We start from the raw sequence: 19,009 nt of genomic DNA, 5'->3' as shown, positions 1-19,009 counted from the left end.
CCGGAGAGACTATCAGAAGGATTCTTGCGGATTTCAATTACCTGCACTGCTCCATATGAGTAAATTCTGCCTACAACTATTACTGGTAATGTCGTGGAAAAGAGCCCCATCGTTCAAATACAGGATGAATCCATAAAACAGAAAGATTCAGACAGCTGACCTAACCAGAGACAACAGGTGGTAGAAGGAGGTAACGAGCCATTAGTGGTACGCACAATAGGCACGCAACAGCAGACCCAGTGCTGCCAGCACCCCAAACTCTCAACCCCTGGCAGAAGTCTCCATGCCCTCTGATACTTCACCTCTCAATGCTACTGCAGCTTTGCTCCCATTTTGAAGTACTTTCCTCCCACCATGCAAAAAACAAGGCCCAGATCTCCAGAGGGAGATGAAGACGCAGGATGATCTCAGAGAAAAGGAGAAAGGCAGGAACAGACGGGAAGGAACATCAAAAGGCAGACAGGCTAAAATTAGAAACAAGAATCCTGGATGAGGAGGACCAAAGCAAGAGCAGAGAGGCAAGCAGAACCTCCATTAGATGAGGCTCCTGGGAAGGAGGAGGCACAGACAGAAGGGAGAAGGAATATTATGGTGGGTGAGGTAGGAGAAGCTAGCAGACAGAACAGACTGCAGAAGTAAATTCAGCATTTTAAGACTACAACCTGTAGCTTTCTATCTAAGGAGCACTACTCAGCACACCAGGAAAAAGCCACAAAGTTGAATTCTTGTCTGATCTCTTCTGCTCTGGATGAGGGCTAACTCAAAGGCTGAATTAGCTCTCACCACAGAACAAGTTTAACACCCCAGTACAAGTGCTGATCACAGGGGAAGGCAATTTTGATTTGCCACCATCACCCACAACAGAGAGTAGCTCTGAGTAAGGCAGGGCACCTCAGATCCCAGTCAGAAGCCTTCTGGGCAGGTGGCAAAACAGAGAGCGTCAAACAGATCAGAGACTAGGACAGTGAGCACGCAGTACCCCAACATGTGCGGAGAGACAGGCTATGGCAAGGAAGGAAACTAGAAAAAATAGAGATGCTATCCTCATTTTCAAAACTAGCATATTCTCACATGTCCCTTTCGAGTTGGTAGGACAAGAAACCACGCGAGTTGGAACAAAAAGGTCAACGTCCAAGGAGAACAGGCTTTCATCTTCAAGCCTGGTTAGTGCATTCAACTCTTGAACTGCTCAGAAAGACAAGAGTTTTACACACAAAAATACCCAGGCTTGCTCATATAGACCCACAATCTAGTTCAGTTAAATGTATCTGCCTGTGCCTAGCTGCAAGATGAAACCAAGGAGACAGCTAGCTATGGGAAGCAGCCAAACGCCGTAACTAGAGCACCAGCTCACTCAGTGGTATTTAAACAGCCATAGCACAGCCACGAGCAGGATGTTTGTTTCCACACACACACACCCAGTCCCCTCATCTACCTAGATCTATTCCCAGCATTAGCATGGCTAATCTCATCCATCCATCTAAAGCTGTAACTATAGCAGTACTTTATAAATAGGCTTACATCTTCAGTCCATCCAAGACCTGACGCAACGGCAGTCGGTGCAGCAAGCGGTGTGTGTTGTTACGACAACACTGACATTTCACAATCTGCAACAGCCATCATCCTGCAGAACATGGAAAACACCAGACCGAAAGTGTAAAGTCTACCCAAAAGATTACTGCTTTTCTTAGGATATGGTCACTGCCACAGCCAGCAGCGTATCAGTTACCTCCTCCCTGTAGAAGGCAGCTATCAGGAGGCCATTCCCAACGGCGAACTTCTTGGAACTTTATCTGGGCTCCTCCTGGACCTAACCAGCCTGCAGAAAACCCAGCTACTTGCTAGTAATTTGGAGCTCCTGGTACAACTTGTTTACACAGAGCAGGTCATAGGATAGGCTGGAAGGTGTAAGCAGGATATAGTTTTTATGGCTCTGAACTCCTGCCCAGATAAGCTGATAACACTCTGTGCTCAGGGCGGGGGGGGGGGGGGGGGGGGGGGGGCGGCACTTTCATGCATGCTTTATTTAAAATGAAGATGCACCATGAACTGTTGTTACACCATGAACTGTTGTTAAGCATTTTATACTTAATGATGAAGTTTCCATTCACCTTCTTTTCCTTTAAAGCTATTTAATGGTTTTGTTGGTTTGGGTTTTTTAGGAGTTCCTAATTACACATACTTTCATTTCATATCAAGACATTCAGAGCAATACAGTATTTTCAAAACCAAGCTCCTCAGCCTTTTGCCGCACAGGCTGTCAAGCCTTCAGGGACAGGCTGCCCCTGGATTGTGGTGAATATTTTAGAGGGTAACATCTCCCTCCTTCACCATGCCTGCGACACAATTTTAGCAGCTTTATGCTGCTCTAAAGGTAAATTATTTTTCAATCTTTTCTATGCTGCAAAGCCATCAGTCTCTTAAAAAAAATTAGAGCCAGGTTCCTTCAGCTTTTGCTCCCCTTCCCTCCCTCCCCTGATTACCCACAGCTATTTAACTGCCCCACCATGACACCCTGCAGACCCTGATGTCCTCAGCTGAGGACCTGAAGCCTACAGCTCAAACAAGGACCCCCCTAACATTTTTCTCAGAGCAAATCCAACACAACGCAAGAGGAAAGGAGGTGCTGTCTCGCTGTCCATATGTGGGAAAAACATCAGTTCCCTCGGCACAGAGCTGAGACAAGGCTTCTTTTACACATACTAAAAAGTTTTCTACCCTTTCCATTTTCAAAGTCTGTAAAATTTTGTTGCTGAAGAAGAAACAGGCATGCATTTTAGTCACCTCTGACTGAACCCAGCACCAGCATGAACACTCTTGCACCTAGCAGCAGAATTAATAGCTCAATGTTTCCACAAAATGCCGGATGTTGTAACCTTTGCTTTACTAATACAAACACAATATGCAATCAATAGCTTGCTCCTGCCACTGCAATAATTTATAGTGGAAGATTTATTTTAAAAATACTCATCGGATCAGTTTGGTTTTCTTAGAGACAGGGGAAGAAAGGCTGCCTACAGATTTTCAGAGGATAAATAATTCAATGCATGAATGCCAAGGGCACTACTGCACACATCCATATGGCAGGGACAATGCAGACAGTAATATATGCTTCACATCACCACCCTGACAGTGACTTCAACCCTGACCTAGAAAAAAACATCACTTTCTTCTGGCTACAACAGCTAATTCACTCTCCATCACTGCTCCCCGTAACGCTAAGGACTACTGTACACTTTTTGTTTACTTTGGGGTAGTGGCTCCCAATTCCTCAGCCTTCACAGACTGCAATTTTAGCCTCCGTTCACAACAGCTACACTGCAACGAGTGGAACAACTTATTCACATGATGAACTTAAGAAAATGAAAATCAACCAGAAAAGACACAGGTTTCAGAAATCCTCTTCAGGAGCTCACATCTTTTCACTACCAAAACCGAAAGGGACAGGAAAACCCAGGACAGTTTCTCATTCGTGAGGTCTGGCAAGACACCAGCGGTGCCCAGAAGAGCAAGGCACAGAGGGCTGCTGACAGCCAGCACCCACCATCTGGGCTCCCACACCAAGCTTGATAGACATGGGACTTCGTAAGATCATGTTGAAGGTCGCAACAAGGCAGAAGGGGTAGGAGGCTGCACTGGGGCAGCCTCCCCTCCGCTCCTCCATGTCCCTCACAGTCAGCAAGCCTGCAGTCGCACTGGTTTCACGGTCCCAAAATTAACCATAGAGACACTACCTTGCCCCACTGTCCCATTTTCGTGGCAACTTGACAAACTTCTCTACATTCTACAGTTTGGAGAAAACATTAAAGAATCAAGAGGAAGAATTCTGGAGCCCAAAATACCTGATATAATTAACTGCACCTTCTAACAGGATTATTTCCTTTCCTGACCCCAATTACTCCTTCAGTTTATTAAAGAGAACTCATATACACAGAAATGTTAACACCCTGAAGAGTCACATAAACAGAAAAAAGTCTGAGGGCACCATTATAAACAGAGTTAATGGAACTCAGTGATTGGAAATGGATCTTGAAAGCTGTCAGATCAAAGCAAGATCTTTCTCGTGTAAGGACTGCATTACCCTTGGAGCCACAGAGCTAATACCATCTATAAAAATATTTCGCTCAAATAAGTTAAGAACAGCAGCGTTTCATCTGTCAAAAGGTGCGAGGCTTTTATGGGATTAGCCATTCCACATACAGCATAAAAATTAGAACAGATTTTTAAAAGCCCTCAGCTTAGCTGACGGAGACTACACAGACCAACGTGTGTGCCTGCTTCCTTCGCACACTCTATACGCTGAACAGATTTTTCACTGCTATTAGCATTTAAGCTTCTTTTTATTTTTTTATACACTTGTAAAAGATTACAAATTGGCATCACCTCTAACTAGCCACAGATGAAGCTAGCACCACCACCCAGACTCAGACGAATTAAAGACTTTTAAATACCCAACAGTTGCATGAGAAAATACAACAGAACACACCAGTTCTCACACAGGAAAGCTTGAAAATTCCAGGTACGATTGAAAACACTCAAAAACAGCCTCCAGACCATGGGCAGTGACAGCTTCCTACCCCTTTCACAGCAGGATACCAAAGACAGCATTTTGCCCAAGCATATTTATTGAGGCTCTAGCTGCACAAACCCATACTGTTTAGGATGCTTGCGATTTCAAATAATTGACTACACAAGCTTTCCTTTATCATTTATGCGAGTATTTTTTTATGACCGTACATCAGTGGCATACAAATTACGTAACACTTGGCTGAGAATCCCAGTGCTCTGCGCCCTCAGAAAAAGCAGCTCCGTGCCGCTAATCTCTCTTGCAGGGAAAAAGAAAATATTTAAAAGCTGCATACAAATCACTCCTGTAAAGTGTTGTGCAGACTGTTTTAAATTAGATGGGGTAAAAATATATGCAAGTGTATCACGAAACACTAAAATCTTTGCTATGGAGACACAGTTTCTCTCCACAGCCTTTTACAACTGAAATACATACAATTCTCACTTATAATGGAGGTAGCAGACAGGCCACCTCTACCAGAGCCTCATCAAGGGAATACAATTAGAATAACAACCACCATGTATTTCCAGGTATTATTTGCTTTGCTGTCCTGAAAAGCAATAGTACCTGTCACCACTTGCTCTGTAGCTACCACCATTAAATCTTAATACTGAGGAAGAATTTCAATCCGTAAAGCAGACTGTCAAGCCTGAAATTCAGGTACTCCGCACGGAGGGAGGAAGAGGGGCTAACCTCGGAAGAAAGCAGTCACTCAGTAATTTTATAAAATGTAATTAACCAGCTCCGGTCCTGTGCATTTCGTTCCCTTGGAGAAGGATTTCTTCACCAAGTAATTAGACCGTCCCAGTTAAGACTCAAGTCACCACAGAACATATTTTCCCCAAAACAAACCCACATGCATGCTTTTAGAAGATTCAAGCACTACTTCAAAAAAACCTGCTGCTGTGTCTTCAAAGTTACTTAACGCTCTTCCTAGTTTTTGCCTTAGTCCCTGCACAGATCTAAAACTAACTGAAACCAATACACCACTGTGGGAGCCCCCAAAATCCTGGGTTTATTCCCATACTTGAGACACTTCATTATCATAGAGTATCACCTTTTAATGTACAGAAAAGCAGGAGGTAAAAATCTTCGTACTTCAAACACATGTCCAAAAGCCACAACTTAAAGACAAAGAATACAGATTAAACGCTGTAAAGATATACTTGTCAGGAACCTTCCTTTGAAGTGTCTGCAGGAAACACTGTCATCATGCAGCCATGTTACAATTACACAGTTAAAATAATCACCACCAGTTGTAAGCAGTCCATCTGGTTTACTGAAAAGGGAACACTGCTGCTACAGTATTGATTAACACAACTAGTCTTCACTGACCCTAGAGAAATACATTTGTCTGCTCTACTGAACAGCTGAAGAACGCTGCACGACACTGCTCCGTTTTGTTTAGAAGCATATTTGGGGACTTAAGTCAATTAAAACATAAGTAGAAAATAAAATAATCTTAACAGGTTGTCTACCACACATGAAGGAAGAAATGAAGACCAGCACTTTGCTGGAGGGGTTTTTGTTCTGGGTTTTTTTTTTATTTCTCTTCCCCCATCCAAAACCAACATTCATATTGGACAATCTGTATGTTTAAGTCTGAGAAAATGCTATTACAACATCGTAAAAACAAAGAGCAGCACATAAAAAAAATCAGTTCACCCTGAGCCATGTTTTTTATGAAATGGAGATACAGACAAGAGTTCATTTTTAAAAGCAGAAGCAGAACTGAATGGTAAAACCAACTGCGAAACACTAAACGTAACATCTTCAGTTTCCAGCCTGTCAAAGCAGCTAACACTTACATGACCAGGGCTCCTATAATCACTATTTAGAACAGAAATGGGGGTGTGGGGGTGTGGGGGGGGGTGTGTGTCTGTGTGTAGTTGGGAACTAATCAAGTGGGAGGGCAGACATCAAAGGGCTTGTACACACTCCAAACTCCAGTGCGGTGTTCGCTGCATGGGCAACTCAGTCTGCTGTGAATTTCGCAAACCAAACCCTTACCACTTACTCAGACAAGTCTGGAGGTGATGCAAGTCCCAGCTAGCCTAACAATACAGGTTCACAGCAAACTCCTCCGAAGCCCAGACCGCCCTTTGCCAGGTAGGACACAGACAAAATGTGCCCTGGCAAGTTTTATACCTTCCTGCACTACCTCCTTTAGGACTGACAAGGTCTCCCAGCAGCAGAGACCCGGAGCATCTCTTCATACAAAAAGCTGAGCTCCACAAACCCCAGACACGCCTAAGCAAGAGCAGGCACCAGGACAGACAGGCTAGCGCAGACAAGGCTTTGCTCTAGGGACAGAGACGCGAAGGCCGTGAGGGTAACTGTGCTACAGGAGCAGCTCGACCAGAGCCCTGAGCGCACACCCACGCAGTCACGGACCACCTCTCAGAGTGAGATCTTCCACTGACAGAGCATTCCCCATGGAAGGAAAACAGGTCACGCAGCTTCAGGGCGACGTTTCACAGGCATAACGAAACGAGGTGCCTCAGAGTTTCCCTGCTCCACGTAGCATTTTAAACCCTGCTCCTGCAAGCCACCACAACCATTTAAAAGCGCTCCAATAACACACCTCTAATCTGCCAGTAAATCCATTCTGTAAAAATGCCAACTTTTTCTTTTTAATCAAGTCAAATATTTAGTTCCTGGTAGAGCACACACAAAAGAATGCACCAATGCCAGTTGAAAACATGCGGGAGTTAATCTTCTCCCCCTCCATGACTTCATGGAGTGGGGGTTTTCCGCCCCCCCCCCCCCCCAAAGGAAATAATTGGAGCAATTACATAAAAACGTTCCATTATATGAAGAAACCAGAAAGAAAAATACATTTAACCCCAAGTTCCTTAATTTTATACAAATTTCAGCACAGCACACAGCCACTACAAAGCATTACATTGGCAAGATGTTTTCAGCTAAGTAACTCTGCCTACACAGGAAGAAAAAATAAAAACTGTCTATACCCAATTTCAGAAGTCATCTCAGGAGGGAATTTTGCTTCAAGAGCTGCCTGGAATTTGTTCTCTGCCTATAGGGCCATGTCCCCAGTGGTAAGAGAGTACTCTGTGTACAAAACCAGGAGGGGGGAGGAACCCTTTTCCTGCAACTGGATATCAAAACAGATCTCCAAGCTTAGAGTAGAAGCCAATCCGTAAACACACCGACTCTTGTGCCTCAATGAACAGGCCGATTTTCTCTCTGCACGCACACCCCCCTCACAGGACAGCTGCTCTCTCTGGGAAAGGGCAGAGGGCATCAAGGGCTCAGCTCATCCCCGCTCCCTTCGAGGCGAGGGCTGGGGGAGAGCGGCGATTTGCCTTTCTAAACATGCAATCAATCTACCGGACTGGGGGAGGTTAATTCTGGACTGCAGAAGTGCAGCTGTTTTGGGCTGGGATTCTTTATTTTTTTTCTCCCCCCCCCCCCGTTCTCTTTGCTAAGGGGCAAAGGTGTCGAGCAGCCCCTCCCCGGCACACAAAGGCTCCTCGGAGAAGAAAAATACCAAGCAATTTAAAGATTAAACTAGAAAATAAATAAATAAACGGGGATCAGCCAGGCTGGCTGGCGGCAGCTCGGTTCAGCTCCATCCTCTGCGCACACACACGCAGGGCTAACGCCTACCCAGGGATGATGAAATGGGAAACGGAAATTACCATTTCAGACAACTTTTGGTATTGTTCCCCCAGCCAGCGCTCACCCCAACGTGCGCGCTGCCCACCCGCGCCCCCACACAGCCCGGCGGGGGCACGGGCCCAGGCCGCGACCCCGACCCACAGCCCCCTCTTCCTCCCGCCCGCGTTGCCCCCGCAAGCCCCCGAGCCCCGAAATATTTAACAGCCTCCGAGCTGTACCTGCAGCCCCCCAACCCTTCCTCACCCCAGCCAGCCCCGTCCCTCCCGCTCCCCGCAGCCCCTTCCCACCGCCTGCCCCGCCAGGTCCCCTCCCGCTCCCAGGGCCCCCCCGCGCTCCCCTCTCCACCCGCAGCCCCCCACAGCCCTTCCTCACTCCAAACGGCCCCTCATCTCCCTCACCATCACCCCCCCCTCAAAACCCCTCGGCCTCACCCTCTGCACGTCGCTTTCTCCCCACAGCACGACCCCGTCCCGCCCTCTCCCCGCACCCCCCCTCAAACACACCCGCTGGCCCCTCTCTCGGACCCTCCGCCCCCCGCTGCCCCCCAGCCCCCGCCTAGGCCCCTCTCCCCGACCACCAGGCCGTAGAATCCCGCTCCCACCCCCGCCCGGGCCTCGCTCCTACGGGCACGGCCTCCCGCCCCCCCGCCGCCCCTTACCGGCGCTCCGGGCTCAGCGGGCCGAGGGCAGCCTCGCGGGGAAGCGAGGCCTGCGGCTCCGCCGGCCCCGCCGCATAGAGGAGGCGGCGGGGGGGGGGGAGGGGGGAGGAAGGGACTGCGGCGGCGGCGGCGCTGGGGGGCGGCGGCGGCGGCGCGGAACTAGCGGAGGGGGCGCGGGCAGTAGCGGCGGCGCCTCCCGGCCGCACGCTCCATGGCCCCGCCGCGCTCGGCCTCGGCCTCGGCTCGCAGCGCTGCCGCCCGCCCGCCCGATCGGCCACCGCTGAGACGCTGCCGCTGATTGGCCCGCCGCGTCGGCGCGCCCCATTGGCGGAACGCGGCCAGTGCCGCCGCGGGGGGGTGAGGGAGGGGGGCGGTGGAACTCGGCGCCGCAGCGCCCCCCCCAAGCCAAGCCCCGCCGCTGCGCGCGGGGGCCGACGGGAGCGGGGAGGCGGGGAGCGGCCGCCATTGGCCAACGTGTCCCGCGACGTGGCCGCTCATTGGCGAGCTTCGCAGAGGTCAGGAGTGTGGCGGTGCTTCCGGGGTGGGGTCTCCGTGCGCAGCGCTGGGCGCCGGGGCGGGCCCGGAGGGGGGGCGGGTTGGCCCTCCTCCCCCGGCGGTACGTGCGGGGTGCGGGACGCAGGCTGTTTGCTGTCGTGCCACCCGCCCCGGCCTGCCAAGCGGCACGAACGGCGGCAGGTGGTGCAGGGTCAGTCCCGTGCTCTGTCCTCATCCTCTCTCTGGGAGGGCGAGCGATGCTTCCCGACCCCGGTGGACAGGCGCTTCGCTCGCGCCGCCCTCCCCACGCTTTTCCCCATCGGCTGCCGGGATTGCCCCGCTCCGGGCGGACAGTCCCGGGGTGCCGGCGCGGCCCAGGCGCTCCGTCGCTTCAGTGGTGGCACCTGCCGCGCCTCGGGTGCTGCCCCTTGTTTTTGCTCAGAGGCACGGCGAACGGGCGCTCCCCGGTTTGATGGAGGGTGCGGGGTCCAGTGCCTGGGCCTCTGCGCACCGATACACTCGAAAGTCATCGTCGGGGTGAGGCACTGGCGGGGGGGCTATACCCTAAGGGCCAGGGTGGGCTCGAGGGGACGGTAAGTTACACGTTACTGAGCCGCTGGTCAGGAGGCACCGGGCGTTAATTTGGTGTTTACATCCAACTGTCGGCTGTATCTGCATGGTGTGGCCGCAGCATGTGGATAGACGCTGCAATACAAATCGCTTCATGGTTTGTGGCAGAGTTCCTTAATTACGTCCTCATTAAAAGTTCTTGATGCTAAATGTTTGCTTTTACTTTCAGAAGGGGCTGTGTTAACGAGAAACTTCTCTTGGAAGTTACTGAGCTAAACCATTGTTCGTATGTCGCTGCCAGGGTCGGAGAGAGAAGGGACCAGGCGGGTGAAGTTCCAGGCTGCCCTGGCTGGAGCTGTGGGTGCCGAGGCCTGGCTGTGGCACCGGCACCGGGGTTAGCGCAGCTCCCGCACCCTCCAGGGAGAAGGCGGCCAAGTGGGGCTTCACTGCCAGGCCTGGGTGGTCTCTACCGTACAGTAAAGGCGCATCAAAACAGGCCCTGCTCCCTCTTGGCCCTGGGACAGGTCGCTTCCTCCTGAGCAGGCTGCCTTGGTTGTGCCTGGTTTGGTGGGGTTTTTAATCCTTTCGTAATAGCAATTTTTTGTGCTGTCTTTATTCCCAGGGTTTCTTCTAAAACAACCAAACCCTTGGCTCTCCAAATGGGGATGGCCGTTCTTGCTGGATAAGCCTTCTGCCTTTGTCCCACTGGGCTTGTGGAAGCAGCAGAAGTGCAGGCGTGCTTCTGCTGTGCCGTGCAGACAAGCAGCCACATGACGGCTCGGTTCCTGTACTTGAGAAAACACCGCTGGTGCCTGTCCTGGCTGGCTGCAGCGCTGCCTCCAGCCCCAGCGAGGCTGTCTTATCTGCTCCCAACAGTCGCTGTGTTCCCACCTGTTAAACACATGCTCTCCAGCACTAAGGTAACTCCAAAAGTACCGGTAGATCCTGTTACTCACTGCCCATGCCTGAGCTCAGCACGACCCTTCTGCAGAATAGGAATGCTTATTGTATACCTTGTATTTCACACCACACATCTAGTGCCAGAGCCCCTTTGCATCATCAGGGTAAAACAAATGCTGCAGTATCCCCCAGGGAAGATGAAGTTTATGGGGTAGATCTTCACAGCAAGTACAAAATGGGGATAACATGCACTGCTCCCTGCCCAGACCAGGTGGCCAAGGTGCCCTGGTGTGGGTGGCAGCTGCCTGCACAGCTGTGTCACTGCGTTTTGTTTTGGTTGCTGAGGATGGGGAACCCTTGAGGCAGCAGCTCTACCAGTGACCTCATCGGTAATTGTTCTGTTTTTTTAAACCCCCTCTTCCAGGAGTGTGGTCCATAACTCTGATTGCTTTTTTGGCATTTGGCAGCCAAAAGGATTGTTCTCATGTGCCAGCAGTCCCCCAGGAAGAAAAATCCCTTTGCTGGGCTCAGTAGTGATGGAGGAGTGGCTCAGGAGCACGTGGACAACTTCAGTGTTAAATAACAGCATGAGAGAGATTTATTCTGAGCCTGTTAAGCTGGTCCTGTGTTCTACTTAGGCTTAGTCTTTTTATCTCTACCCATCTTCCTCTTCCATAAGACCTACTAAAACAGTCAAAAGAAAAGGTTCTTGGAGTAGTTTTTTTTGTCCTCCCTTCTATTAAGCTTCTTGTCTGCCTTCACTGAAAACACTGCAAGTGTTTGCTAGTTTGGTGCCTCTGAGTAGATGAGAGGGGAAATATGTTTTATTTCCTAAATATAGTTGGCTGTAACTGCTTCCGTGACAGCTTTGAATGTCATCCAGGTCACAAAGATCCAGTGGTGGGGAAGAAGTTAAATCGTTTCTGTGTCATTCTGACCTTTTTCTATTTGAACACAACAGTGTGGACTATCAGCCTATTTCAGGGAGGGACATTAAAAGTGCTTGGTGAAAGAAAGTTAACAGTGGGAGTAGGAGGGGAGAATGGTTTCAGCTGGGGGTTGTTCTGCTGGTTTTCTAGGTGAGACTTCTGCAATGAGGACGCTTACCCTGCTTGGTTTTTCTACCCTGGGATGGTTTTTGCTCCTTGCAACTTTATTGCAATTCTTAAGAGGAAATAAAGCTATAGTTAATTGTTGAGAGCACCTTTATCCTTCACTAAAGGTTGCAAGCTCTCAAATCCCAAAATAAAACAAATACTCTGGTGCTGAGGAGGAAAGAGAACATTGCACGAGGGCAGAGAAATTAGGCCACTTGGGGAATATGCTTTCAGGCTTATTTCTGTCTGTTACAGCAAAAGAAAAGGACACTAACTTTGGGGAAAGAGCTCTGTGACCCTTTGGTCCTTGCTCTGTTACTCTTTTCCTCTCTAACTCTGGAGATGGCACCTGTGTCAGCTGCTCACCTGCTTTTGCAACCAGTAGGTAACCATCTCACTGCTTCAGCTGAGCTCCTGTGAAGCTCTACAGCAACTGTCTTGTGGTGGAAGGAACCATTATGTCACCCATAAGGTCAGAAATACCTGGTCTGCATTAATGTGGGTGCAGTTCTCTGCTGATTCAGCTCCTATCAGGATGCAAAGATGGGAATCTATTTTTAATAGATTAGTCAATGTGTGATTTATGACTGCTACAGTCACACATCAGGGTAAATCCTGTGTGACCAGTCAAGTGCCAACATCAAAGAGGCCAAGAGAATAAAACTTTAGAAGAACTTTGATTAGAAGAACCTTTACTTCAAGCTTGGCTCGTGTTTTAATTAATGTCATCTATTAACATTTTGAAGAAAGATGGTTTTGGCAAACAAAGCAGCCATTTAGAAAGGCAGCCATTTGGAAAGCCAGCAAGGAGTACAGCTGATGCTCTTGGTACTGCAGCAGAAACCTTCCTAACTCTGCACACAATCTCATTTTTCTTAAATAAAACTACTTTTATGCCATCCTTGTATTTTTTTGCTGTTGTCATCGTTAAAGGACAACTTCAGTTCAAAACAAGCCCTTCTGCCTGTGATGCCATTAAGAAATAAAATATTGGGCTTTCACCTGCTTTATAATGAGGTGGTTGCTCACAGCTCTATGACATGTGATTAAATAATAAGGCTAAACTAATGCAGCAGCTCACTTGTACCAAAACAGTATTCTTTTGAAAGTTTAAATCCTCGATGCAGCCCACTGTGTAATCAGCTGAGTCCCAGTGAAGCACCAGGACCATACGCTGGGGTCAGGACAGGCAGAGGCAGCAAACCGGGAGCTGATTTTGCTCCCGTGCTACCCCATGCCCTTGGCCTGCACAGGCAGCAGTATTGATGGACCCCTCAAAGCTCTGAGCTGCTCTCATGGATAGTAAGTCTATTTAGATGGTTCCCTGCGAGACCTTATGTCTATGCGAACAGTAAGTCCATGGAGCATCCTGCATCCCTAAAGAAGGATGCGTTCTGAGGGCAGTGGTCCCCTGCTGCTGGGTAAATGCCTCATATATGATGTTCTAGGCGTGAACTCATGACAGTCCTGTTCTAATTACTGTTTTTACAATTTGTAATGACAGGCTTTAGGTTTCTAGGCTGCTTATGGATTTCAGAGGTGCAGTGACAGTTGCTCACTTGGAGCTTACTGACCTCCTCCAGTCTGCGAGGTTTGGAGATGACTTCAGCCACCTCCTGCACACAGATGGATTCCTGAGCTGCTCCTGAGCTTTGCACGCTTCAGCAGCTCTCCAGGGAACACACTCCCGTGGAGCAATCTGCTCATTCGTGGCCTTTGAGTCAGAAACAAGCTATTTGCCGCCTCCCGCTCTACCCCGGCAACTAAGCTGAGAGGTACCCAGGGCGTCAGTCCTTCTTGCGTGCATTTACTTTGCTTTTCTAGTAATTTGTAAGCCGTGACTGGCAGACAGTTTGGTCACTGCTGCTATATGGCTGATACCCTGCGATCCCCTGCCTATAGCCATCTGTCACCTACCTATCTTAAAGTTAAATGCTCTGGTCTTTAGAGGTGACTCAGAGATAAAATTCTGTACCCCAGCACTGTGTCCCGGTTATGCCTTAAGCTCGTGGGCTGCCTTGCCATGGGGCTGGGGTGCCCCCCTTGCACCCAGGGAGGAGCGGTTTAAGGGCCACGGTGTCCCCTGTGCGTGGAGGGGAGCAGGTCAAGAAGTGGGTCTGGCAAGGAAGCACTGGAACATGCAGCGATCCCAAGCTGTTCCTGGAGGAATAGGTGTGATGGTTTTGGGCTGGCTCACATAAAAAGCTGACTGCTGAACAGAGCTTTCCCTGGTAAGCAGTTTCACTGTGCTTGAGGGACAGATGTGTGGTCTTTTAAGCATGTGCTTTGTTCCTGAGCCTAAGGCTTTCCTAGGTGCTTGGCCTTGCTGTTCTGAAGGAAAGCATCTATCCCTTGACCTTGACTTGTCATCTGCAAAGAAGTAATCTAAAAAAACCCCATCTGGTACATGACAGAGATGCACGCTGCTGAGGGGTGCTGGAATACTCTGGGGCCTCCTACCCAGTGCCGGGCTGTGCATTTTTGTCCTGCCATGGAGGAGTCCTGGCTTACACTGCTGGGTGAGTAACAGAGCAATTTTTCATCTTTCAGAAAGTCTGAATTTACCTTCTAGCAGCTTCAGCTCTCAATTTAATCCTTTGATTCATTATTGATGTGAAGTCTGTGGATGACACAGCAGCCACCTGATTCTAGGTATCCATTCACTTGGTTTGCTGTTTTGGAATGAGTCTGAGCTAAGCTGGGGGACGGACAGCATCCTGCAAAGAGCTTCTTGAGACCTGGGGGGGCAAGAACAAGGGCAGCAAGGCTGTCTTACAGGGAGCGTGGAAATAGGAGATGTGAATTCTCAGACCTAGCAGAGCAGTGTTGGCTGTGGAAACTGATTACTCCTGGCCTGAAAAATACGAGATGGGGCAGCTAATGCTGCTTCCTGCTCCTAACCTGCTCAGGAGATAAACCAGGGATTTCAGACTCCAATCCAGCACCTTTCCCCAGTAGTAAATACACGTGGCATTGCTGAGTGATGTCACGGCTGGAGCACATCCCAGCGAGGCCAAGCCTGGATCAGGTTATATCTGTCTTCTCTGAATATTGGCTTACTCCCAAAGGAGCATATTGCAGTCCAAGGGCAGCAACTGAAGCCACCTTTCCCAAGGTCATCTCTCACACACACAGAGGACAGCATTCGCTTCCGCGTACGCAGCACAGCCTGAGCCGTCCACACAAAAGTCACAGTGCAGCCATAGCAGTTGCTGACTGCACGTAGGGCAAAACCTCTTGACACTCCGTTCTGGCATCACTTTGTGTCACCACCAGCAAGGCAAGGATCCCCAGCCCTCCTTCCTGGTGCTTCATCATCTGGTTGCCTTTGAGGCACAGTGTGAAAGGAAGAATAGGAATTGCGTCAACTCCAGCTATGTGGCACGTCTGTAAATAACCAGTCCTCATAGTTCAGTACAGTTTTGTCACACCAAGGCCTGCATCTTGTGGCTGGGAGTGTCACAGCAAGAGTCCAGCTGGCCTACAGACCTGAAAAGCTGCTTGTTTTCGGTCAGTGAGCCCGCCCAGACTCAGCTGTGGGTGGTCATCTGTGCTCGAGTTTGGACCCATTCAGCTCTCATTGCCCTCCACCATTAAATGGGTGTGAGGTTGTCTTCACTGAAGCTGGAGCAAACCTAAGGCAGGCATAATGGAACGCGCTTGGCACTCTCTCAGGACAGCCCGGCAGAAGTCTGTAAAGTCGTGTGTTAAGCAAACTGCACTGCTTCACTTCTAATCAGGCTGTAATTCTATTTAAATGATGCAACTCTTTAAAAATAGATCAGGTCTAATTAGCAACAGGTCTAATCAGAAGATGGATGAAAGTAAGGTGTGATGTGCCTTGAGTGAAGCAGAGGTAGGGATGCACATGGTGCTGGTACCCTGCAGTGATTGGGGGTACTGGGGGGCCCCACTGCCCCATGGTTCCTGGTGCATCCTGTTTCCCCACTGAAACTACTGCACTTCTCTGCGCCTGTGTTACAGGGAGCCTCCCCCAACAGTCAGCACTTCCAAAAGAGCCGTTTCCTCCTCCAAACAGTGGCAGTGTAAGTAACCCCCCACCATGGATACCTCTGCAGGGTGGGTGAAGATGTGACACTCAGCTCTGCAGCAGTGTGGGTCGGCATAGAACAGAGGGCTTGTGCTGTGCCCGTGTTTGTGCTGAGCCAGAGCTTTTTCCGCTGTCCTTCACTGGTCTAGTCACTTAGAGCCACCGCAGCTCTGCAGCACCCATTTCACCTCTAGCTTTGTGCGTACCTGTATTGGACCTGGGCTCCTTGTAGCCTCAAAGGGGCCAGCCTTGGGTTTCACAGCCTCCAGTCTCAGCCAGGACGAGGGGCAGAGTTTCCTCCCCAGGCAGAGCAGGTGCCAGTGACTCTCTTTACAGACAGTGAGCATGCTAGAAGAGCCCACGTGGCCAGCATGGAGTGGAGGCAGGTAGCAGTGCACGCCACACTGCATCTCCCTGGGCAGCTCAGCCAATCTGGCTGTGCCGGGTGGTATCTGCGGGGTGGAGGAGCCACTGGTGTCTCCACAGCCGGCTGTCACATCCCTACTGCGACACTGCAAGCTATGACCAGCCAATATGGATTAATTGCGACCAGTTTAATTTTGTGTCTGTAAATTAAGCTGTTTGACGATTAAGCCAGTGATACAAAGAGACTTCCAGGAGTGAGGAGGACATTAACATGCTAATAGACCTTGCTGGTAGAAGGTTTACTTAGACACATCCCAGGGGGCAGATGACAATTAACATCCTAAGAGACTCTTAGAAAGAGGATGCTAATTCAGACCTGCTGGGAAGGGAGATATTTATTATTATTTTATGTAGCCCTGCAACCTCCCATTCAAGAATGCCTGAGATTCTTTAGGACAGGTAAGTTAGGAGAACCAACAACAGTGACGATAGCTAAAAGTTGTTCTGAAGCCACCTGACGGGAGAGACGTGGACAGGAGGGAGGGAGAAAAAACTGCAGAAACCATCCTGGTCAGGCAGACAGGAGAAAAGAAAGAAACATGACTTCTTGAAGGCACATCAAAGGAAGCAGGCTAGAGAGATCAGATCTGCAGGCCTTGCAAACAGAATATTAATTTCAGCAGAGCAAGAAGGGTGTAACTGTGGCAGGAGGCAGACGATGTTTGCTGCCCCAAAGAAATACTTGGCAGACGACTTTGAGCCCACCCACTCTGCTGTTCACTAGTGCAAAATAGGAAGAGATTACACAAGATTTAGGATCAGGGACTTAAAATACAATGACCTTTGTGGTGTCTGTACATAGGGAACTTAACACTACTCATAACCTTGACACGCTCTGGTGCAATGCTTAAGGGGGGGGTTCCACCACTGTTAGAACCGCACACGTGCACCAACATGCATGCAGACCATCAGTCTCATTGTAGTTTGGCTGCTGTGAGCTGTCAAACACATTGTAACGTTTTTTCCACAGAAAATAGACCACAGGAGCCAGCTAACCTGCATGACAAAGAGCAAACATATGAACGTATATACATTTGTTCACTCATTTTACTTCTGAGTGTGCTTGTTAATTCATCATGCTCAGCTGCTGGTACTAAATGCTGTTTTCTATCAGCTAATTCATACCTTGAGCTATCAGAAGGGGAGTCTTCCTCAGCAACAGCTGCAAAGGGAGGGAGCTGGTCTCTCTGTTGACTCCAAGATTGCAAAGGTTGTTTCTTCCTTCTTTTCCCAGATGTTACAATTATGTGGGATGTGACATTAAGAGTAACAAAAATCCCACAGTGGAGCTAGTTAACGTACTCACACCATGAGACCCAACATGGCCTGCTTTCCTAGTGCCATGCCTCCACAGCAATGGCGGGTGGCAGCAGCCTCTACTCTCTCCTGTGCCTGCAGGAACCTGCTCGCTCCTGCCAGGTGTTTGTTCTCCTCCTGCCTAAATCTGTTGGGGCGGTGAAGATAGGGCTGGCCGAGGCTGGGCTGGGGGGCTGCCTGGACTGCAGGGCCTGGACAAGGCCTAGCTGGGTTGTGGGAATCGGCTACTCCAGGGGACCTGGGCAGGCAGCCGTGGCCTGGGGCTCGTCTGCAGGAGGCAGCCCGCCTTAGGGGGCCGGCGAAGGCCAGGCCGCAGGATCCCGGCTGGGCCCCGGCCAAAGCAGAGCCGAGGGACGTGCCCCACCGAGGCCGGGCCGCGGGGCCCCGGGCTGGGCTGGGCCTTGGCCCGGGCCGGGCCTCAGGAGAGGGGCCGGCAGCCGCCGAGCGCGGGATTCCCCGTTGCCGCAGTAACCGGCCGGGCCGGGCCGGCAGCCCCCGCGCGGCTGGGGGCGGGGCCGACGGACGCCGACGGTTGCCCCCGCCATCTTGAGGCATGGCAGTGCCGCCGCTGCCGGCCCCTTTCCAACATGGCCGCTTGCTCTTCATCGGGCACTTCCGTCCCCGCTGAGGCCTCTGGCTCCCGGCGCGGCGGCGAACGCAGCTGCCCGCGGGCGCGGCCCTCCTCTCAGCGACCCCTCGGCGCTCGCTAGCAGCTGCCGCCCTCCGGGCGGAGCGGGACGCTCGGGCGGCTGATGGCGCTGCAGCGGCTGCTGCTGCTCCGGGGCTGCTGGCGGCGGCCTGCCCCGCCGCTCGCCCCGGCCTGGGCCTGGGCCGGCCCACGGCCCAGCGGCCGTCCCCTCGGCGCGGGACGCGGCCTGCAGGTAACGGGGCGGCGGGGGGGCCCGCGGAGCGGCGGGGGCCGGCCTCGGGGCGGGGCCCCGCCTCCCCGGTACGCGGCGGAGGGCGCAGCGCCGAGCAGCGGCGGGGGCCGCCGGCCTGGGCGGGCGGGGAGGCCTTGCGGGCTGCTGGGGCCCGGCGCCGCCGCCTCACGAAGCCCTGCGCCTCCTCGGTGGCCTCCCGCAGCCCGCCCGGGCGCTGACCGGGCCGCGTCCCCCCAGGGAGCAGGCGAACGGGGTGGGAGGCTCAGGGCCCCGGCGGCTTTGCGTTTAAACGGCCTCTTGCTTCGAGACAGGGCTTCCCGTGGGAGGTGTCGCCGGTTGGGCCATGCCCAAGGTCCATCGCTTCAGTGCTACGTTGCAGTACCTTGGGGGGTACCAGGCTGTCGT

General features: G+C 51.2%; 2 protein-coding genes and 1 long non-coding RNA gene across 13 annotated transcripts in view; 1 reads left to right on the top strand and 2 right to left on the bottom strand.

Annotated features, from left to right (window-relative positions):
* ANKRD11 (ankyrin repeat domain 11) overlaps window positions 1–9,128 on the bottom strand; it is a 159,291-nt gene extending 150,163 nt beyond the window's left edge. For 3 of the 7 annotated variants that reach the window (XM_037409233.1, XM_037409239.1, XM_037409230.1), the window contains exon 1: window positions 8,868–9,128. The gene's annotated coding sequence lies outside the window, so the exon portion shown is untranslated. Of the gene's footprint in view, window positions 1–1,521; window positions 1,695–1,729; window positions 1,894–7,539; window positions 7,941–8,867 lie in introns of those variants that run through there. The other 4 variants (XM_037409232.1, XM_037409236.1, XM_037409237.1 and 1 more) reach the window with 4 other exon arrangements.
* A 355-nt stretch (window positions 9,129–9,483) lies between these two features.
* The window catches only part of SPG7 (SPG7 matrix AAA peptidase subunit, paraplegin), a 42,063-nt gene continuing 32,537 nt past the window's right edge, over window positions 9,484–19,009 (top strand). The window contains exons 1-2 of one of the 5 annotated variants that reach the window (XM_037409595.1): window positions 9,484–10,852; window positions 14,344–14,448. In XM_037409595.1, coding sequence (XP_037265492.1) covers window positions 10,703–10,852; window positions 14,344–14,448 — 255 coding nt within the window. In that variant the 5' untranslated portion in view covers window positions 9,484–10,702. Of the gene's footprint in view, window positions 10,853–14,343; window positions 14,449–18,313; window positions 18,605–19,009 lie in introns of those variants that run through there. The other 4 variants (XM_037409591.1, XM_037409593.1, XM_037409594.1 and 1 more) reach the window with 4 other exon arrangements.
* LOC119158072 lies at window positions 16,520–18,176 on the bottom strand. Its single transcript, XR_005107751.1, has 2 exons — window positions 17,532–18,176; window positions 16,520–17,402 (listed from the first exon to the last, which is right to left on the bottom strand). It is a non-coding gene; the product is annotated as an uncharacterized LOC119158072 (long non-coding RNA).

This window comes from Falco rusticolus, chromosome 15 (genome assembly GCF_015220075.1).
Source record: "Falco rusticolus isolate bFalRus1 chromosome 15, bFalRus1.pri, whole genome shotgun sequence".
In the NCBI taxonomy this organism is placed as follows: Eukaryota; Metazoa; Chordata; class Aves; order Falconiformes; family Falconidae; genus Falco; species Falco rusticolus.
This window is presented reverse-complemented; position numbering and strand designations above follow the sequence as displayed.